The sequence below is a fragment of the Pan paniscus genome, chromosome 1 (genome assembly GCF_029289425.2).
Source record: "Pan paniscus chromosome 1, NHGRI_mPanPan1-v2.0_pri, whole genome shotgun sequence".
In the NCBI taxonomy this organism is placed as follows: Eukaryota; Metazoa; Chordata; class Mammalia; order Primates; family Hominidae; genus Pan; species Pan paniscus.
Genome location: NC_073249.2, coordinates 47,214,401 through 47,235,592, shown reverse-complemented (window position 1 = coordinate 47,235,592; position 21,192 = coordinate 47,214,401). Strand labels below are relative to the sequence as shown.

The following is a 21,192-nucleotide window of genomic DNA, read 5'->3' as shown; positions in this document are numbered from 1 at the left end:
ATCCCTAAAATGATGGTATTAGGAGGTGATTAAGTCATGAGGGTGGAGCCTTATAAAGGGGGCCGGTGGGATTAGGGGGAAGAATACCAGCCCACAACCTTTTCACCGTGCAAGGACAGAAAGAAGGCTCTGCCTAATAGCCAGACACTGAGTCTGCAAGGGTCTTGATCCTAGACTTCCCAGCTTCCAGAACTGTGAGCAATACATTTCTTTTTTTCTTTTTTCTTTTTTTTTTTTGAGATGGAGTCTTGCTCTGTCATCCAGGCTGGAGTGCAGTGGCATGATAGCTCACTGCACCCTCCACCTCCAGGGTTCAAACAATTCTTCTGCCTCAGCCTCCCGAATAGCTGACTACAGGTGTGTGCTACCACGTCCGACTAATTTTTTGTATTTTTAGTAGAGACAGGGTTTCACTGTGTTAGCTGGATCTCCTGACCTCGTGATCCGCCTGCCTCGGCCTCCCAAAGTGCTGGGATTACAGGCATGAGCCACCACGCCAGGCCAGCCATTTCTGTTGTTTAGAAGCCACATGGTTTACGGTAGTGTGAATTGTTACAACTGCCTGAGTAGGCTATGAGGGTCCACCCTGTCTCACTTCCTAAATTGACTTTGGTTTCACCTTACTTTATGTCCTTGGAAGTGCTAGAAAAGTGCATATCCCAAGGGCAAAGATTTGCAGCCTGCCTGTCCCTGGTCTGCAGTCTTTCTCTCTTGCTACAAAGAGGCCCCAGAGGGCCAAGAAGAAGATGGAAAGAAGGAATGAGTCAGTCATCCAAGAAGTCTTTATTTTCCCACTTGGTTACTGTTCTGGAGCTTGTACCCTCTGAGCTCTGAGATGGGGTTGGGGGGACAGTGCCAGGGAGGGCCTGTGGGGCTGTGCAGTTGCTTCCCTCTGGGCTGGCTCTGAGCCCAGGGCAGGATCAGGCACTTGAGAGCCCCCCACCGAGCCTCATTGGCATAGATAGTCGTGCCTCTCACAGGGCTCAGGGGAGGTGGAGGTGTGGGCAAGTCCATCCCCAAGGCTGTAAGGAAGGAGCAGCTCCTCCATAAGGCCAAGCAGAAGCATTAGGGAAATCATCCTCAGTTTTAGCACTGCGTGTTCTTCAGGAGAGAAGTCCTGAGTGAGGAGGCCCAGCTGTTCTCCAGATCCAGCTCCTCGGGGGTTTCCACAGAGAGCTGGTATCAAGGCAGCTGTCAGGGGCGGCGTGCCTGGTGATGCGGCATCTTACCTTCATCCCTATCTCAGAATGGGCAGCCAGTCTCAGATTCAAGGAGGAGGAATCCTGAGGTGTGGCGTTCAGTCCTGAGGTAGACCTGAGGTCCCCTGGAAATTGTGTTGATGCTGAGATGGATGAGGGGTGCTCATTCTCTCAGGTAGACAGTGAGGAGTCCTGGTTCAGCGGAGCCTCCATGTCTGCATGGATGGTTATGACCCTGATTGTTTTTGGAAACAGCCAAGCTCTCTAGGTGTACTCAGCAAATGCAAGGTATAGTGGGTCATGGCGGGATTGGTTATCTAAAATCAGACTGAGCACTTTGCCTCCTCTTCTCCCCTTGCCTCTTTCTTTTATCTTCCTGCATACCCAGGGTATTATTTGAGCCATGGAAGCAAAACAGAGACTGCTTAGCCTCCCTAAGAGTAGTTGGTGGGAGTGGCCAGCAACCATGGAGGCAGGAGCAGCCCCTCTTTGCCTCTGAGTAGTCCCCACATGTTCCCTCTTCCAGAGATTTCAACTGCCAGGCCTGGTCACCTCTGTAGCCTACTCTTATGACACATGGGTGGAGGCAAGGGTAACCAGAGTCCTTGTTCTTTCTTTTGATTGGGGTCATCCAGCCCTTCCGATGTGTGGTCAGGGAGCACAGTCACTGCTAGGATGTTGAGACTTGGAGATCAGGACCAGACTTTTCCCCATTCTTGCATCTGGCCTGTGCTTGGGCAGGACCTCGGGTGAAGGATGATCTTGGAATCACCCTTTTGTCAGCCCCAGGAAGGAGTGGCTGGAGTGGCTTCTAGAAACTTCTCTCATTACTTTTCCCTCATGGCAGCTAAGCACTTATGTTCATGTTATAGAACAGGAAACTGAAGCTCACAAAGAGTGTCTCAGAGAAGACCAGGACACGTGGGCTTCTTTCTTTGTCTGTCATAAATGCCAGCTCCTGTCTTTAAGTTCAGAGAGACATTGGAGGTTCCCCTTACTGTCCATCTGGGGCCAACAGAGGAAGCAGAGGAGTGGCCAGTGTTGAAGACCTGGAATCTGGCCCCTTGTCCTTACTGATGCTGCTTCCTGTGACTGCAAGTACCACTAAGGAGGCACTCCTTCCCCACACCAACCCAAGGGGTACCCCCAGATCACTCGGCCCACTTTCCCCAGACCCACCTTCCCAGGCTTGAGGGAGGTAGGCACCTGGGCCGCCGGAGGGTGGCAGGGGTCAGGGGCTGGGTTCCTCGGGCAGCTGGCCTGCATACAGGGCCAAAGTGTGGTGCAGGAACTGGTACTGCTCTGCCGTCTGGATCATCCCCCCTCTGCAAGGAGAAACACACAGACCATGAGTGAAGGAGGGTCAGGGTGCTGGCTGAATGGCTCCAGTCAAACATCCTTGTGGTCCTACTGGGAAAGTCCTGACTTTCTCAAAAAACATGCCAACTCCTTTGCCTATATTCACCTTTTCACTTTTTTTTTTTTTTTTTTTTGTGAGACAGAGTCTCACTCTGATAGCCAGGCTGGAGAGCAGTGGTATGATCTCAGCTCACTGCAACCTCTGCCTCCCAGGTTCAAGTGATTCTCCTGCCTCAATCTCCTGAGTAGCTAGGACTACAAGTGCCTGCCACCTTGCCCAGCTAATTTTTGTATTTTTAGTGGAAACAGCGTTTCACCATGTTGCCAGGGTGGTCTTGAATTCCTGACCTCAAGTGATTGGCCCATCTTGGCCTCCCAAACTGCTTGGATTGCAGACATGAGCCACCATGCCCCACCACCTATATTCATCTTTTCTACTTTCTACTCCTCATTGCTGCCCCTCAGATCTGCTGTGAGAGAAGTCCTCTGCCCCTTACACGTGCTGAGGGGTGATGCCCCATGTTGACACTTGGTCTTCCTTGATCCACTCAGCTCCTGGGACAAAAACAGATCTCTGAAGCCTTGGGTCGGGCCAGGAATACTCCTGAGCCTCAAGTTTCCTTCTTTCTAATAATCTTAAAAAGTAAAAATAATGATTCCATATATTTGTATAGTAGTTTCCATTTCCAAAACATTTTCATATAAGTTAACTCATTTCTTACAACAGTTTTCTGGGGGAAGGAGCCATTATCTCTGTCTAGATAAAGAAGAAGTGGGGGCTGGGCACAGTGGCTTAAGCCTGTAATCCCAGCACTTTGCAAAGCCAAGTGGGCATTGTTGAGCCCAGGAGTTCAAGACTAGTCTGGGCAACATAGTGAGACCCCCATCTCTATTATTAAAAAAAGAAGAAAGAAAAAAAAAGAAATGGGGGCTCAGAGAAATCTAGTGACATCTCAGTGAGACAGATGTCGGAATCTGAACACCGGCTCTGCCTCCACCCAGCGATTTTCTTTGCACTACTTTTTGCTGCCTCATATCATGTTTAATTCCAGGCATCCAAGCCAACATTCCAGATAGATATTCTTTTTTTTTTTTTTTTTTGAGTCAGAGTCTTGCTCTGTCACCCAGGCTGCAGTGCAATGGCACAATCTCGGCTCACTGCAACCTCCACCTTCTGGGTTCAAGCAATTGTCCTGCCTCAGCCTCCTGAGTAGCTGGGATCACAGGGGCCCGCACCAGGCCTGGCTAATTTTTGTATTTTTAGTAGAGACAGGGTTTACACCATGTTGGCCAGGCTGGTCTCGAACTCCTGGGCTCAGGTGATCCACCCGCCTCAGCCTCCCAAAGTGCTGGGATTACAGGTGTGAGCCACCGCACCCGGCCATCCAGATAGATATTTTTTCCTGGTTGTTAGTTGTAAAATAAACAGCTCTAAGCAGAAAGGGTTTCTTCCTTTCTTGCAGGAGTGCTTGATGGTGATGGGCCTAGCAGAACTCTGGGGCCCAGAGGCACTGATGCCACCCGTTAACGTTGTTGGCCTTGTTTACACCCACAGACCCACCTGTCTAGCCGCAGTTGGCACACAATACCCAGAATGTCCACTTCTCCTCGGGCTTTCAGCTGTTGACAGCCAATTCGCGTGGCAATGAAGCAGCCCGTCCGGCCAATCCCTGCACTGGAGATAGCCAGGGAGGGGATAGGGAGGTCATGGGAGACCAGGGAATATGAGAGCCAGGCCCCAAACTATGGAGAAAGAAATGGGACCTGCAGGTGCTATATTTTGGGGATAGGGCTCTGGAGATGGAGGCAGGTAGCAGTACTCTGCTTTCCAGTCCCCTTGGGGGCCCTGCTGGAGGCAGGTTTTAATAGGCATGGGAGGAGTTTACATTTCTTACCAGCCTTACTGTAAGCCTGTTGCAGGCCACCTTTTGGTCCCTGTGGACGTTTTGACGATCTCCCTTCTGCTGAGTCTGCAGTGGTTTCCAACAGACAGTTTCCCACTTGTGGGTGTGCTGACCCTCGAGCCCTCCTTATCTAACCTTGACTTCCTCTCAGCTCAGACTCATCTTCCACGCAGCCCACGCCCGGGCCCTCTGTTTCCCACCTTGGCACCCTCCCACAGTCTTCTCTCCACTCTGTTCTGCTTTCTCTATCGTGCCCTCTCTTTATTTCAAAACCCCCTAGGCCTCCCCTTCCTCTTGCGTGAGCCCCTAATGACCTCCCTGCACATGTCCCAGTTCTACCTGTGGGTGGGCTGGGAGGCCCCTGTGTCATGCCTTTTGCCTCTGTGCTCTGTTTTATTTAGGATATGCACTCCCAAATGGTCCCTTTCTTTAGTCTTGTCCCCTACGACACCCCCTCACTCTGGCCCAATCCATTTTTCACTCTATAGCCAAAGTGTTCTTTTAAAATGGCAAATCCAAGTGTCTTAGCCAGTCCTCCAAGTCCCCTCATCATCTGACCTTCACTGGCCTTCCAAACCCATCTCTCATCATTACCCCACACACAACCTCTGGGCCTAACCTGTAACCCTGCTCCCAGCAGTGTATCCATTTTCACATTTCTTCTCTGGGCCTTAGCATGTGCTCTTCCACTTGCCTGGAACGTGTTCCCTTCCCTCTCTTCACTTGGCTAATTCACCTTTCAGGTCTTAGCTTGGCTTAGATGGCCTTTCTCTTGGAAAACTTTCTCTGGTCAAAGTCTGGTTTAGGAGACTTGGTTCTATGGTCCCCATAATATCCCCATCACAGCTCTCATCACATTGCGTGGTATTTAATTTTTTTTTGAGACAGAGTTTTGCTCTTGTTGCCCAACCTGGAATGTAATGGTGCGATCTCAGCTCACCACAACCTCCACCTCCTGGGTTCAAGCAATTCTCCTGCCTCAGCCTCCCGAGTAACTGGGATTACAGGCATGCGCCACCATGTGTGGCTAATTTTGTATTTTTAGTAGAGACAGGGTTTCTCCATGTTGGTCAGGCTGGTCTTGAACTCCCGACCTCAGGTGATCCTCCCGCCTCAGCCTCCCAAAGTGCTGAGATTATAAGCATGAGCCACTGCACCCAGCCTAATCTGCCTTCTTTCCCACCAGCCTATAAACCTGTCTGGGAAGAAACCAAACCGCTTGGTTCATAGCTGTCTCCTTAGCAGCTAACACCGTGCCTGACAAAAATAGGTTTTCCTTTTTTGAGATGGAGTCTCGCTCTGTCACCCAGGCTGGAGTGCAGTGGTGTGATCTCGGCTCACTGCAACCTCTGCCTCCAGAGTTTGAGCAATTCTCCTGCCTCAGCCTCCCAAGTAGCTGGGATTACAAGTGTGTGCTACCACGCCTGGCTAATTTTTGTATTTTTTAGTAGAGACAGGTTTTCACCATGTTGGCCAGGCTGGTCTCAAACTCCTGACCTCAGGTGATCTGCCAGCCCTGGCATCCCAAAGTGCTGGGATTATAGGTGTGAACCACCGTGCCCGGCCAATAATAGGATTTTCAATACATATTTGTTGAATAAGTAAATGAGTTCCCCAACAGCTGGAATCCTGTTTATGTCCTCCTGCAGCTGACTGGGATCTTCCTGATATTCCATCCCCTCTATGGATGGGGCCTGGGTGTCCAGCCCAGATGTCTGGGTTCTGCGTGAAGGAGGTAAAAAGAACAGAGCCCTTGCTGAATGGCCTTGGGAGTCATGTCTGAGTAAGGACTAGGCTTGCCTGATGCTTTTCTGCTCAGACCCTTCCCCAGGAGAGACCCAGGGGGCAGGGGAGGGGAGCACAGTCCACAAGCTGCAGTGAAGGGAGGGCCACGCACCTGCAGTGGACTACGATAGGCCCCGGGTGGGCGGCTGTCTCCGGGCTCTCCTCCACCTCTGCCACTAGGCGCAGCAGGGGCCCAGCTGATTCTGGTGTCTGGTGGTCTGGCCAGGCCGAAAAGAGGATGTGCTTTACTGACCGGCGCTCTTCCTGGTACTGGGTTGGAGACAAGGCATGAGAACCAAGGTCAGGGTGGAGGGCACTGTCTACCTTCTTCTCTGGTGCCTGAGGAGGGCAAGGGCTGGAATTACCCTGTGGGGGGGTCATCTACTCAAAGCAAGCTAGGTTGCAATTTTCGTGCTCATTGTTCTCCACCACTTCCCCCTTCAAAATCCCGGGAAGGAGCATTGTCCTGGGAGAGGGGAGAGACCCAAATTCAAGCCCTGGCTCTGCTTCCCATAAGCACACGACTTTGGGCAAGTCCCTTGATCTCATTTTCTTCACCTGGAAAATGGGAACAGTGATATCTTACTGGTTTACTTGCCAGGATATTTGGAGGAGAATGAGTTGATAGAGGAATGCTTTCAAAAATATAAAACACCATAAAATAATAGAAGGCATTTTAAAAGCCCTTGTGTACATGTTATTCCACATCTCTTTCTCTTTTTTTGTTTTACTTTGTTTGTTTTTTTTTGAGACAGACAGTCTCACTCCATCACCCAGGCTGGAGTGCAGTAGCACAATCTTGGCTCACTGCAACCTCTGCCTCCTGGGTTCAAGTGATTCTCCTGTCTTAGCCTTCCAAGCAGCTGTAATTTTTAGTACAGACAAGGTTTCACCATGTTGGCCAGGCTGGTCTGGAACTCCTGACCTCAAGTGATCCGCCCGCCTCAGCCTCCCAAAGTGTTGGGATTACGGGCATGAGCCGCCACACCTGGCCTTCCACATCTCCTTTAACCTCCTCTCCTTCCCTTGGCCCTGCTCCTGGATCCTGCCTGTCCTCGCCTGACCATTTACACAGATGGGTGGGTACTTCCCGGTAGTCCTATTTGGCTTATTGGCTCTGCCCTATTAGACTAGAGGCTGAGGACAGTGCTCAAGTTTCTCTTTCTTCTATAGATGTGGGTTTAAGATGGTTTAGATGAGCAAACCCTTGGCTCCTAGTGAAGAGCCAGCCTGAGTCCCAGAGATGCTGTGGGCGGCCCAACTTCCCACTGGGCCTGGCTCCGGGGGGTGGTACCTGGATGGTGAGCTGCCGCACAGTGTATTCTGGGCACTCTTTCATGTCCTGGATGCGGATCTGGAAGGGTCCATAGGTTTCCTCTTCTGTGGGCCAGTAGTGGACACATTTCTAGGAGGGAGGGAGCTGGGAGTCAGAAGAGGGTCAGCTGGAGCAGGTGACAGGGCAGCAGAGAGGGGCTGGTATCTCCTCCCCATCCTCCACCCCTACTGGATGGGAGGTCAGCAACAGGGAGCCTGGCTCTTCTGAGCTTGATACCTGCAAGCAGAATGCTCACCCTATCCCATATTTTGGCCATAGACAGCCTCCCAGGTCTATATCTCAGGGAACTTTCTGAGAGATATGAGCTGGGGCTGGCTCCCAGGGAAACCTCTGGTCCTGAGCTGCCCTGTGTGTGGGGTGGGGGTGGGGCGGGCATAGCACTTTCTGGGTTCATCATGAACTGTGGCTCTGCCTCCTACCTCCTTGCCCTCTCGGAGCTGAGTGAGCATGACAATGAGGGACACTTCCTCTTGCCACACCATCTCCCAGAAGTCCGACACAGTGTTGGGCATGGGGCCCTGGGTGGCAATGTAGACCTTCTCCTTCCCGTCATAGCCCTGGAAGGTGGAAGCACAGGGGAAGGGGTGGGGAGCAGTGAGAGCAGAGCTCTGGGGAGATCCTAGATGCCTCAGGTGCTGGGGTCAGCCTGAAGCTGTGAACCACACGTGTAGACGTACACATGCAAGAACATGCACACTCAGAAGCCACATGATGGAAAGGATATGGGTTCTGGAATGAGGATCAGATCCCTGTTCTGCTGTTTCCTGGCTGTACCACTATAAGCCAGTTACCTAGCCTCCGTAAGCCTCAGTGGTATCATCTGTAAATTGGGCATAATAATATCTATCTTGTAGGAATGTAGAGTGGATTAAATTCAGTAAGATATATTGAGAGTCTAGCCGATAGCAAGTGCTCTATAAATGTTTATTCCCTTCCTCCCCTGCTGCTTTCTTCTAGCACAAAATACCTAAACAGTGTTTAATATTTGTTCAGTGACAGTTTCACATTTACATGTTACTACTTTTCTATGAAAGTAGTAGCAAAATGTAGCACACTCTCCCTAACCTGATTTTCTCACCTTCAGGATCCTCAGCTTCCTGCTTCTCAAGATGGTGAAATCCAGACTGCAGTTGATCCGGTATTGGCCGGCAAATGTAAGATCATGTTTCCCCATGGCTTCCCTAGCTAAGAGCTTTTCGCCTCCCTGCACCCCTGACTGATGTCTTACCCACATTGAGTCACTAGAGAGCGCTGCTTTTACATCTCCTTAGGGCCCACAGCAGCGAGAAGCCGGCGTGGAACACCCACCTGGCCTGGAGCTTCCTATAGCTTGATGTCAATCAACCATCTTCATATAAGAGGGGCTGAGGGGCAGTTAAGGTAAGTTGGCGGGGAGGTCCCATTAGTGCTGGCATCACCTATGCAGTTCTCGGGAGCTGTGAGCTCTTAAGCAGCTGGAGATTGGGTTCAACAATGCTAACTTCCTGCTAAGTTTAGAGGGTGGCATGGGAGGACTGATAGTGGAGGTTAGGGAGACTTGGTAGTCTCTCCAGATATTTTTCAACATCTGCTCCGTTTTTTAGGTTGGTGTTTTGGGGCATGTTCAGTACCAGCCCAGCTCGGTAGGGCTATGACAGCAGTGAGCTGGAGCAGGGAGGGTAGGAAATGCAGGCACCTGATCCACCAGCCACGGCTGGAAGATATTCTCAGACGTCTGAGAATTCCCCCATTCCCCGCCCACCACTGCAGCCAGGCCACTCACTCGGATGTAGTTGGCATTGATGTAATCTCCGTCCTCCTGGCTCTGTGCCCGGCCTAGACAGACACGGCTCTGGGGATCTAGGAAATAAAAATCAGCAGAGGTCAGAGGTCAGAAGGTGACCAACTAACACAGACTCAAGCAGGGTCAGAAAGAGGAGAGTTCCTGTGCTCATCACAGTCATAGCACCTTGTGTATAGCAGGTGGCCTTACACCCACTGAAGTTGTTGTTTTTGTTGTTGTTTTTAGAGACAGGGTCTCATTCTGTTGCCTAGGCTGGAGTGCAGTGGTGCTATCATAGCTCACTGTAACCTCTAACTCTTGGGTTCAAGTGATACTTTTGTCTCAGCCTTTGACATAGCTGGGACTATAGGCAAATGCCACCACACCTGGCTTGCTTATTTATTTATTTATTTACGTTTTTTGTAGAGATTGGGTTTCACTTTGTTGCCCAAGCTGGTCTTGAATTTCTGGCTTCAAGCAATTCTCCCACCTCAACCTCCCAAAGTGCTGAGATTACATGTGTGAGCCACCATGTCTGGCCCCTATTGAAGTATTTTATACGCAGACAGTAGGAAGCTATATAATGTTTTTGAGCAGGAAAGTGACATGATCAAAACAATAGTTTGGGAAGATTAACTGAGTGGTGCTGTATAGGATGGACTAGAGAAGAAAGGGAACGGAACAGCAGAGACCAAATGGGAAGATACAATATTAGATATAATATTCTAATAGATACAGTATTCTATCCTTGAGATCAGTACAGGTTTAGAACAAGATTATGCCACTAGGGATGGAAAAAGAGATGTAGAGGAAGAAGAATTTGTTTTCTAATGGTGAATATGGGATTCACATGAGCAACTTGCCAGATATCACATAGCTGTGAAGTGGGACTAGGACTCAGATTCCGCTCAGCCACGAGGCATTTGGCCTCTGCCTCTAAGGGGGAAGAATTTCTCTAAATGAAACCCAAACATGGATGAAGAAGCTGGCTTGTGAGGAAAGGAGAAGAGACTCTCGCTCTGCTCATGCCAGCCTGGTCATGGACAGAAGGTACCCTGGGTACCAGGGGAATCTCAGGCAAAGGAATTTTTCCCTTTTCTGGTGGCTGCAGGGCTGATTAGAATTAGGCCAAGAACAAGGGCTACTCCTCCCTCTGGCCTGGAATAGCGCTAATAGCACCTTGATCCGCCCATGCAGGCAGAGGACACTCCAGGAGGGTTAGCAGGAGACAGGGCCCGGGTGCTCACTGAGCTAAAGCCTCAAGCTGGGAGTAGCTTCCCTGTAGGGAGAGCAGGGGAGGGAGGGAGAGGCTCCGGGGCCTCATGCCTGCCTCTGAAAAATAGAAGGTGCTTGTCCCGGGTCTGCCAGTTTGCAGGGTCACCCCCTCCTAGCACAGTGTCCTCCCTCCCCGCCTCCACTGCTCTCTTGCTGGCCATTGCCCTGTCTCCATCTGACTTTCTCAAAGCCGTCTCTCTGGGACCCCTCCTGGTGGTGCTTCCTTCACTGCAAGCCTTGGCTGGGCATTTCCCATGCAAGAGGAAGACAGGGAAAAGGGCTTGGTGCAAGTAGCTAAGTTGAATATCTTAGGTAAGATATTCAACTTCTCTGTGCCTTAGTTTCCTCACTTGTAAAATGGTCATCACAGTACCAACTTCATGGGATTGTTGTGAGAAATGAGTGAATATAAAGGATTGAGGCTGGACGCGGTGGCTCACGCCTGTAATCCTAGCACTTTGGGAGGCCGAGGTGGGCGGATCACCTGAGGTCGGGAGTTCGAGACCAGCCTGACCAACATGGAGAAACCCCACCTCTACTAAAAATACAAAATTAGCCATGCATGGAGGCGCATGCCTGTAATCCCAGCTACTCGGGAGGCTGAGGCAGGAGACTCGCTTGAACCCGGGAGGCGGAGGTTGCAGTGAGCCCAGATTGTGCCATTGCACTCCAGCCTGGGTGACAAGAGTGAAAACTCCGTCTTAAAAAAAAAAAAAAAAGGATTGAGAACAGGGCCTGGCCCAGGGTACATATCTGCAAACATTATTATTGCTGCTGTTGTGATTCTTGCTCCTTCTTCCCCCTTTCTCGGCTGAGAGAAGATGTGCCAAGCAAGGTTGATCTTCCCTGGCTGAAACTGTGTACTTTGTCCTCTGAAGTTCTCTAGCCCCAGGGACTGTACCCGACTCCCTTCATCCCAGCGGCAGTTCTTACTTGGCAAGATGGTCTTGTATCGGTCCTTGGAGGCGTGGCCAGGGATGTCCAGGTCTTCGGGGCTGACAAAGTTTGAAGGGATCTTCTGGCAGGGGGAGGAAATGGGTGAGCAGCTGACTCCTAGCCTCCTTTTCTCTCCTTCTACCTTTTTCTAGAACAGCTGGACTCTGGCCATTCCTTCTTGACATTAGTATGTAGGCCTAGATGGGGTGGGGGCAGAAGGGGAAGCCTGGGGGCAGCCCCTCCCTCAGCCCTGAAGTTCTCTTTCCTAAGGGGCCCAAAGGGGAGACTTGCCCAGGGTGCCTGTGAGAGAATGGTTCCAGCTGGCTGCCTCTGATACAGAGGGCAGAGCGATTCGGAGGGGACCCCAATTTCTTACCAAGAATTCTTCTTCCAGTTGCTTGGGGCTGGGTGGCTGGCGCTGAAGGGCCCAGCGGGTAAGGGGGTGTCCAGCAGTGCGCAGAAAGTGTAGGGTGACCTCCCGGGGTGTGTTCACGGAGCAGATGGGTTCTACGGCCCCCAGGGACCGAACGTCCAGCATCAGAGCCACATTGGATCCCCGCCTGCAGGCATAGCCCACCACTGCCTAGTGAGCACCCAATCATATTTGCTTTTCTTTTCTTTTTATCTTTTCTTTTAGAGATAGGGTCTCTCTCTGTTGCCCAGGTCTGGAGTGTGATGGCACTATTATGGCTCACAGCAGCCTCAAACTCCTGGGCTGAAGCGATCCTCCCACCTCAGCCTCCAGAGTAACTGGGACCACAGGTACATGCTACCACACCTGGCTAATTTAATTTTTTTTTTTTTTTTTTTTTTTTTTTGGAGAGACAGTGTCTTGCTCTGTTGCTCAGGCTGGTTTTGAACTCCTGGGCTCAAGTGATCCTTCTGCCTTGGCTTCCCAAAGTGCTGGGATTATAGGCATGAGCCACTGTGCCTGACCATATTTGCTTTTCTTACAAGTATTACTGTTATAAGGCACCTCTGAGGGGGCCGCTCTTTATCTTTCCTTTAACCTGGCAGCCCAGTAAATTTAGGGTTTGGGCCCCTGCTGTGTGCCCTCTTTTTTTTTTTTTTTTTTGAGAGAGAGGAGGTCTCACTATATTGCCTAGGCCGGTCTCTAATTCCTGGACTCAGGAGATCCTCTCACCTCAGCCTCCCAAAGTGCTGGGATTTTGGGCATGAGCTACCATGCCTGGCTCAGCCCTCTCCCTTTGTCAGCCAGAACAGGGCAGCCTTGAACTCAACTGCTCCTTCCAGCTGCCTGCCTCTTCCCACTCCCAGCCAGGCCCTGTGGCTCCGACATGCATCCAGCACCAAGAAGGCTGCGGGCCTTGCCTGGAATTTAGGGAGCAGGCTCATGGTTGATATGAAACTCTGTGCTCCAGACATGCAAAAGACATGCAAATGAGCACTACTGGTTTCCTTTCCTAATTGGAGTCAACAACTGAGGGCCCTCTGGACCCTGCTGTCAGAGCTGGAGGGGCAGATGGAAGGAAGGGAGGAGCGGAATGGGGGCTCAGGGCTCGGACGACCCCTCCCCCAGGGAAGATCTCACCTCTCCTGCAGTCGCACATGCTTCTTGGCTGGCGTTTTGGCAGGCGGAGGCTGGGTCATGGCTGCCCCCAAAGACAAGGTCAATGGCTGTGCTCTGGAGCGCCCCCCATGGGCTTGGACCATGCTGGGGTGGGGTGCTGGGCCCAGGGGAGGCTCACTCAGCCATGAGGTCTGCCTGAAAGACAGGGCCCTCCGCTGCTGTTCTCTGGCCTGCCTGATTGGCCAGAAGGAGGCTCCCATGCCAGGCCAGGTTTGCACTCTGTTTTCACTGGGGCGTCTTCTGTTCCCCAAGAGGTGGCCTCATTTTCACTAAGGGAAGGACAGGATCTATTTGGTGGGACCCAGGGCAGAAGGCAGTCTGGGGGTAGAGTAACGGCAAGATAAAGGGTAGAGATTGTGGATGAAGATAGGAAAGAATCTAGAAGGAGGAAAAGAGAGAGGGGAGAGAGGCCACACACCAGAGTACACAGGGCTCTGAGCAGGTCCAAGTGGGAGAAGGCAAGGGAGGAAACAGAAAACATGTGTTCTCTAGGACGGAAGGGAGAAAGCATGCAGAAGCCATCTCTGAGCTAACCAGTGGGCCTTCTCCTGAACAGAGAATGGAGGCCTCCAGCAGTGTTGGAGCTGGTTGGGCAGCCAGGCAGGCGGGCTTCTGGACCCCAGCAGGGTCCTCTCCTAACTGCTGCTGTTCCACTCCCAAGTCTATTTCTGGCTTCTGGGGTCTCTGTCCAGGGAGGTAGGCTGGAGGTGTTTCCTTCCTCCTCCTGCCCATCCCCCCGTCTCCCGCCTCTGTAACCGTCACAGGAAATGGCCTCACCAAGCCCTTGAGCGACAGCGCATGGTGAGGCGACAGCTGGGGGCAAGACAGGGGGCATGGAGGTGGTGGGACCATCTCCTCTTGGGGGCAGTCCCTATCTCCCAGAGCCAGGGTCACAGTGGGCGAGGTGGCGGGGGTGTTGAATCACCAAGGCAGCAGGGACGGAGGTGAGGGGACAGAATGGGCCTGGCACAGGTGTGAGTGGTAGAGCGAGGGTCTCTGGTAGCAGAAAAGGTCCCTTCAGCCTCTGCTCTCCTTGTAGCTCCCTGTGGCTTCCCTGCTCACCCCCGTCTTGGGGACATCAGGTCTGTGAGCACCCATACCCCAGCCAGGCACTGTGGCGCCCCACTCGCCCTCCCGCACTCCCTCCTAGAGATGCCCTCTTATATCCCCGGAGTTCGCACCCCCCGGGGCCACAGGACTCCCAGTCCCCCCTTCAGATACTTACTGAAGCAGCTGTGGCCCCCAGGCTGCCTCTTGCCAGCTGTCTGTCTGTCTGTCGGTCTGTCTTTGAGGGCTGAGAAGGCTTCAGGAAGCCAGCTTCCTCCCTCCGCCCCTCCTTGCTGCCACCCACGCACACCCCAGCTGCATTCTGCCCTCCTGTGCCTGCTGCCGCTGCCACCAGGGGTCGGCTGCCTCCCGCCTGTGCCCTTCTGGGGCCCAAGGCCCCGTTCCCTGGGAATGGGTGAGGGGCCAGGCCTTCCCGACCATCCTGCTTTCCCCAGCTTCCAGACCCTCTCCCCTCTTCTGTGTTTCTCCTCTGGGTCTTTGTCACATCCAGCCGCTGCCTACTTGCTGGGCACAGCTCGCCTGACCCCCAGCTCTGTGCTGTCCCACAAAGAACCCAAGGCTCTCCTGCTCAACCTGACCTTGGCCGGAGGCTTATTTCTCCTTCTCTGCTTCTGCCCCACAGCCCTCTCCCTCAAAGCCCTCTCCCTCAAAGCCCTTGCTGCTTCAAGCCTTGGGAATTCATGGCCAAGCACAGACCACATCTTCCCAGAGCAGATGTGGCACAGACTCGGGGTGGGGAAAAAGAAGAAGCAGGAATCCATGCCTCACAATGTGAAGGAAAGGGCCGGGGCCAGGCCAAAAAGGTCGTCTCCGCGCCTGTGCCACGGCCCAGCTCTCCACAGCCCACGGCCTGAGTGTAGGCCAGCCCAGCAGGAAGCAGATAGCAGAGTCCACTTGTGGGAGGGAGTCCGAGGGGCTTCCCCTGGGCCCTCAGCCCCCTGCAGGCCTCCTCCCAGAACCCTGACATCTACTTAGAAGACTTACAGACAGTGGACAGTCTCTGGCCCTCACACCAGGGGACTCCCATGTCCTCTTCGCTGCTGGGGTGCCTGGATGCCTGGGACCTGAAGGGTGGCCCCCAAGTCCAAGACTCCTCTGCCCACTGCCCCTGCCTGACCTTGGCAGGCTCCTTGCGGGCCAGCAGCCCAGCCGGTTCATGCTCGCTGCACGCCTCCTTTTACCTTGTAACATTTCAAACGCCCTTCCCTTCCCGGCCCCCAACACGCACAATCCACGTCCTCTTTCTTCCTCCCACTTCCCTGATTCAGCTGTCAAATGGTGACAGCAAAAAAGAAATGAGGTACCCTAGGCACAGGGGGTAGGCACGCCGGAGGGGGTGGTCGGGAGGGGGCTGGCCTTCTGCTGGCCCCTTGAGGAGGAGGGTTGAGACGAAGAACAAGAACAGCCCCCAGAGGCTCAGAAGGCCTCCCAGCACCCGCCCTTGCTCTTGGCAGTGGGGACAGGGGCTGGCTCTTTTTTGAGCCCCTCCATGGCCAGCTGATCCTGGCACCTCCTTCCCTGCAGCCTGCGTTCCTCTCCGGAGTGGGTGGGTTTCCCTGAGGAGGAGGCCGATTAGGGCTGGGAAAGGGGTTGGTTCCCGTGCTCAGGACAGACTGGAGGGAAGCAGGAACCTGGGAATCCCTAACATGCTTGCGGGCAGTGACCTGGAGACTGGCCTCTGCCTCACCCCCCACACCAGTCAGTGTTTCCACTGGTGGGTAGTGGGGGCCCTGGGGACACAGGAGGGGGCAGGTGGGGGTTGGAAAGAGGGCCCGGCTCTGAGCCTATGCTGATTGTTATCAAGAACAGGAAGCTAGGACACCACAGGGGTGGGAGGAGGAAGCGGCAAAGCCCTCCCCACACAGGTCTGCCTGGTCCCCCCAAGTTTCCAGGGTCTGAGCCCTGTTGGCTGTGAGCCCACCCCTTTCCCCCACAGACCGAGGCCTAGCAGTGGCTGGACAGTTGGAAGCTGAGCTTCACAGCAAGGAAGCTGGGAGCCAGCGATGGGGAAGATAGTTGGAGTTGGGGGTGGGGGTAGTGGCTGAGCATTAGGCAAGACCTCTCAAAGATCCCCTGTTCCCTCTGGGTGGATGTGGGGTAGAGGGGACAGTCACTCCTTGGCTCCTGCCCACTCCTTCTTCCCCTGTGCTTAGGGATACCTGGACATCCATGGAGGTGTGTGGCCAGAGCTCATGAGGGCTGAGGATGCCAACTGCAACCTCAGATGACACAAGACATGCGTCATCGCCCTGTACCACCCCCTCCCCAGCCTGGCCTGGTGACTTGGGACGCCCCTCTCTGCCCTCTCTGGAGTGGACTCTGTCCCATCCGGGCTGTTGGAAGGCTCCTGGGCGTGACTCCCTCTCCCCTCCAGAACCTTCCCACCCCTGGGGCCAAAAGGTCCCAGCAGCTCTCAAACTTCCATCACTCGAATTGATTTGTGTTCCTGGGTTGAGATTTAGGTTCTAGCCACCCTCAACTCCAGAGAAAGTATAGTAATAGTTGGAAATCAGAAAGATCTGTGCATAATGAGTCTAAACGTAGCTCATTAACTGTGTGACCTTGGGCAAATTGCTGAGTCTCAGTCTCCTCCTCAGCTTCCTCCCTCCACTGGGGGATGATCATAGCACCTCCCTTGTCAGCCTATGGCATGCTTTGCTCACGGAGGAGAGGTTGGGAGTCAGCAGCCAGAGGACCGAGGAGCTGGGAGGAGCTGGCTGGGGAAGTGGGTCTGGGAGCAGCACAGGGTGAGGAGGTCATGGCTGCCGGGTCTCACCTCTCGCCAGCCTCCCTCTTCCTCCTCACTGCTGACTTTCTCCCTGAACCCGGGCTGCCGGGGCATTTCCAGCCGAGCACTGACGAAGTGCAGGAAGGAGTCACTCCCAGGGGTCTCCCAGCATCCCGGGTGGGACAGAGTCCACTCCAGGGAGGACAAAGAGGGGTGTCCCAAGCCACCAGGCCAGGCTGGGGAGGGACTGGTGCAGGGCATGATGCATCTTGAGAGTCAGCCTTGTCCCATCTGAGGCTGTGGTGGGTGCCCTCAGCCCTCCCAAGCTCTGGCCACACACGTCTTGACTCTCTTGTTTTCCCCGCTAGTGATTCCCAGTTCCAGGGCTGTGAGCCGCAGCTCCCTGCCCCAAGTGTCAGGAGCGCCCCCCTCCCTAGCCCAGGCCCGGGGAAAGGCGGCCATTACATCTGGAATTCCCAGAAGTCGTTGCTCTTTGCCAGACCCTAGGGAGTAGGGAGCTCCTTGCTGGGGAGCAGTTGGCCCCCAGAGGCAAAGGCTGCCACCTTTTAACAATCCAAGGGGAGGATCCTGGGGAGAGAGTCAGCTGCCTGGGGCCAGGACTGCTGGGTCCTGCACACTCCAGCTGCTCTGCCCCCTTCCTAGCTGCCCTCCTCGGCTCTTCTCTGGAGAAGCACTAGGATCTCGGGTGGCTGTTCCTCCATCCTTCCCACCCCCAAAATCCTAGGCCAGCCTGAGCTGGCTTGTTCTGCCCCAACTTTACAGGACCTGGCTTGTTCCTGTTTGTGTCGGGGAGACAGAAACACCAAGAACTGGATCTGGGAAGCCTCATCCCACAGGAAGCAGGGAGACAGCAGGGGAGACAGGGTGAGTGGGGCAGGGAAGTGCTGTTAAGGGCATGGGATAAGTCCAGGCCGACCAGAGTGACAACTGCACCCCTGTCTCAAAGCTTCAACCCTGTGCCGGGCCAGCTAGGACCTCCTGCTACCTTTTGGATGAAGGGGAACATCCCATACCCTTTACCCCTGGCTGAGAGGACCAGTAATCCAGCCCTGCTTGGCACTGGGATGCCAGGGCCAGCCTGCCAGGAGGTCCAGGAAAGTGCCTGGTTCTTTGCCCGATGCTGGAACTCAGGACCCTGGCAGGAAGGTTTTAGGATAGAAGAGTCCCTCCCTCTCTCCCAAGCCCAGAGCCGGCCAAATGGACATCTATTCTACAATGTGGCCTTTTCTTCCCAGGGGCTCCCGTCTCCCTCCCGCTCTGTGTTGTCCCTGGACACCCACTAATACATCCATCCAGACAGGTGTGTACACCCTCATGGCCCACGTTTGCACAAATGCACATGCAGAGTGTCAATCCACACATGACCAGCCCCTCCCCTGCTCTCCCATGGCCTGGTCAGGGGGACCTAGGCCTTCCCCCATTCCCTGGCCACCTTCCCCATAGTATAGGCAGCAGGGGGAGTGGGTGACTTGGCTGTCCTGAGCCACCCTGCCCCTCTGCTGCCTGGTGATTATCTTCCTCCAGTGTGGGGGCTGCCCAAGGCCAGGCTTCAGGCTGTGGGAGAGCAGGGAGGGGCCGGAAGAGCGCTGCCTGGGACAGCTGTAGGCCAGGCCAGTTCACATTTGGAAGCCAGCACTCCCAGACCTGCCCCTTGCTCTCTCCTCTGCCTCCTGGCTGGCTCTCTCCAGAAGGAATCAGTAAGGTGCCCTGAGACCTCAGGGTAGCGGGGGGGAACCCCAGGGGTTCTCTAGGGAGAGGATGTGGGTTTGTCTGTGGGGGTGGTTGCTGGGGAGGAGATACAGCCCTTGTGGTACCTTTTCTTTTGCTGAATGGAGACGTTTGGGCTGGGGAGGCTGCTGCTTATTTATTTTATTTTATTTTTTTGAAACGGAGTCTCACTCTGTCACCAGGCTGGAGTGCAGTGGTGCCATCTCAGCTCACTGCAACCTCTAACTCCCTGGTTCCAGTGATTCTCCTGCCTCAGCCTCCCGAGTAGCTGGGATTACAGGCATGTGCCGCCACACCCAGCTAATTTTTTGTATTTTTAGTAGAGACGAGGTTTCACCATTTTGGCCAGGATGGTCTTGATCTCCTGACCTCGTGATCCGCCCACCTTAGCCTCCCAAAGTCCTGAGATTACAGGCATGAGCCACCATGCCCAGCTTATTTATCAGAACCTCTAGGGGCCCTGTCTCCCGGTCCCCTAGGCTGCGCTGGGGGCTGGCAGCTGTGCATCTTAGGGCCAGGTGCCTCCTCAAGGCTCCGTCCAAAGGACTAGCTATGGAGTCTGTGCTGGGCCCCGCAGACCTCTTTTTTGTGGGGACCCTTGAGCAGGTTCTGACACACTCTGCCTTTACCTAGGCATGTGTCCTGTGTGTCTCTTCTCCTTAGATTCCGAATTAGGGCGCCTACACCCCGCCTCTCCCCTTTTTGGTTGCTGATCAAGGCTACCAGAAAGAACAGAGTGAGATGTCCCCAGGTGAGGTGGGATGAGGGTGGGATGAGAAGGTACGATGTTTCCGCCACCTCTTGGCCAGACTGGGACCTCTTCCCTTTCACATCAGTTTCCCTGGTTGCAACCTTCCCCCGCCCGCCGCCCCCGCCTTTCAAAAGAGCACATATACGCAGGCGCACACACGGCCTGGAAAATCTCCTGAGTCTGCAGTGCTGAGTTTCCAGGCCCCCATCCAGGGGCCGGGTGGGCGGCTCTGAGGTTTGGGGCTAGCTGGAGCGGGGGAGGAGCAAGCAGCCCCTGGCTGTGGCCTGAGCAGCGAGCTGGGCTGAGCTGGTCTTGGAGGCAGGCTTGTCCTCCCCGCTGGGGCAGGCCCAGGAGAATCCAGCTACCACAGAGGCTGCGTTGGTGTTCAGACTTCTATACCTGTGTGTTTTCCACACATCCCCTCTCCCCACTACCTGAGTTTGTTCTGAGTCCTGGGCTTCACTCCCAGGGCCCAAAGCCTTTTCTTCCATTCTCCCTCCTCATCCTCAGCTGTCTGTAGGTGGGAGCACCTGGGTGAGCAGCTCGGGGTGACTCGCGGGCTCTAGTCAGGAGTAAAGCAAAGCCCCAAGTTCATTATCTTTGAGGCCAGGCCTCAGGCAGGCTTGCCTGGGTTCCAGCAGTGCCCAAAGCCAGGTGGGGGTTGGGAGGGGGCAGGGGAACCAGGATGGACGCTGCTGATTCAGCGAAAAGAAGTGGGGGAAGGCAAGCAAACGTCCCAGGTACTTGAATTGCTCCTCAGAGGATTCCCAGCTGAGAGGACCCCAATTTGGGAGGTTTGGAGCAGGGTCCGCCATCTCTGTTCTATGGAGTCCGAGGTCCCAGGTTCAAGCCCAGCTTTTCTGTTCACACACTTGGGCTCTTCCCCTCTCTGGTTATCAGCTTCCTCATCTGGCAGTGATGAGGTGGGACCAGAGGAGGCCCAAGGGCCAGGTGGGCTCTAGATCTACAATTGCTGTGACTCAGCAGCCAAAGGATGTGCTTCTGTCCACAAGAGCGTGGTACCACATGGATATACAAAAGGAGACACACACTCAGCTGGCCATCCACCTAGGACACAGGAACACACATCCACATGGTGTCACCAAGACCACACGCACCCCCACAGAAACACTATCTATCTCGCACTCGGTGATGGAGTCAACAGACACTGTGCCCCTCCTCCAGAGCCAAGGAGTGGGACAGCCAGCTGCAAATGTGTCCATTTGCAGAGCCACCTCTCCTCTTGGTCTTCCCCAAGAGCACAGAACACTTTCCTCCCTGCAGACCTGAGGGCTGGGAGTGGGCTACAGGTAGGGGAGGCATTAAGGAAGGAGACCACTACTACTTCTGCTGCCCTCCCTCCTCCCCCTCACCTTGCCTAGTTCACAAGACAGGAGGAAAGAGAGAAAGCAAAAAGTTGGAAAGAAACAGAAGTTAAGTAGCCAGACAACCTTAGCACCACCACCCGGCCCTAGGAGTTAAAAAAGTAATAATAATAATATCAACCCCTGACCTAAACTACTTGTGTTATCTGTGAATTCCAGACATTGTATGAAAAAGCATTGCAAAACTTTCTGTTCCGTTAGCTGATGCATGTAGCCCCCAGTCACATTCCCCACGCTTGCTCAATTTATCACGACCCTTTCACGTGGACCCCTTAGAGTTGTAAGCCTTTAAAAAGGCCAAGAATTTCTTTTTCAGGGAGCTCGGCTCTTAAGACGCAAGTCGGCTGACGCTCCCGGCTGAATA

The 21,192-nt window shown here is 53.9% G+C and overlaps 1 protein-coding gene across 6 annotated transcripts; it reads right to left on the bottom strand.

Annotated features, from left to right (window-relative positions):
• Positions 1 to 764: 764 nt before the first annotated feature.
• On the bottom strand, positions 765 to 15,407 carry PTPN7 (protein tyrosine phosphatase non-receptor type 7). Of its 6 annotated transcripts, none has more exons than XM_055109719.1 (10): positions 15,200 to 15,407; positions 13,109 to 13,282; positions 11,933 to 12,116; positions 11,554 to 11,635; positions 9,346 to 9,422; positions 8,003 to 8,140; positions 7,542 to 7,652; positions 6,360 to 6,517; positions 4,120 to 4,233; positions 765 to 2,524 (listed from the first exon to the last, which is right to left on the bottom strand). In XM_055109719.1, exons 2-10 carry the CDS (start codon positions 13,228 to 13,230, stop codon positions 2,431 to 2,433), a joined length of 1,080 nt encoding a protein of 359 aa, XP_054965694.1. In that variant the 5' UTR covers positions 13,231 to 13,282; positions 15,200 to 15,407; the 3' UTR covers positions 765 to 2,430. The 6 variants fall into 6 exon arrangements, with proteins under 6 accessions (XP_054965694.1, XP_008974884.2, XP_034799483.1 ...); XM_008976636.5 differs by having other exon boundaries at positions 11,554 to 11,638; positions 14,373 to 15,406; XM_034943592.2 differs by having other exon boundaries at positions 11,554 to 11,638; positions 15,200 to 15,406.
• Positions 15,408 to 21,192: the final 5,785 nt, after the last annotated feature.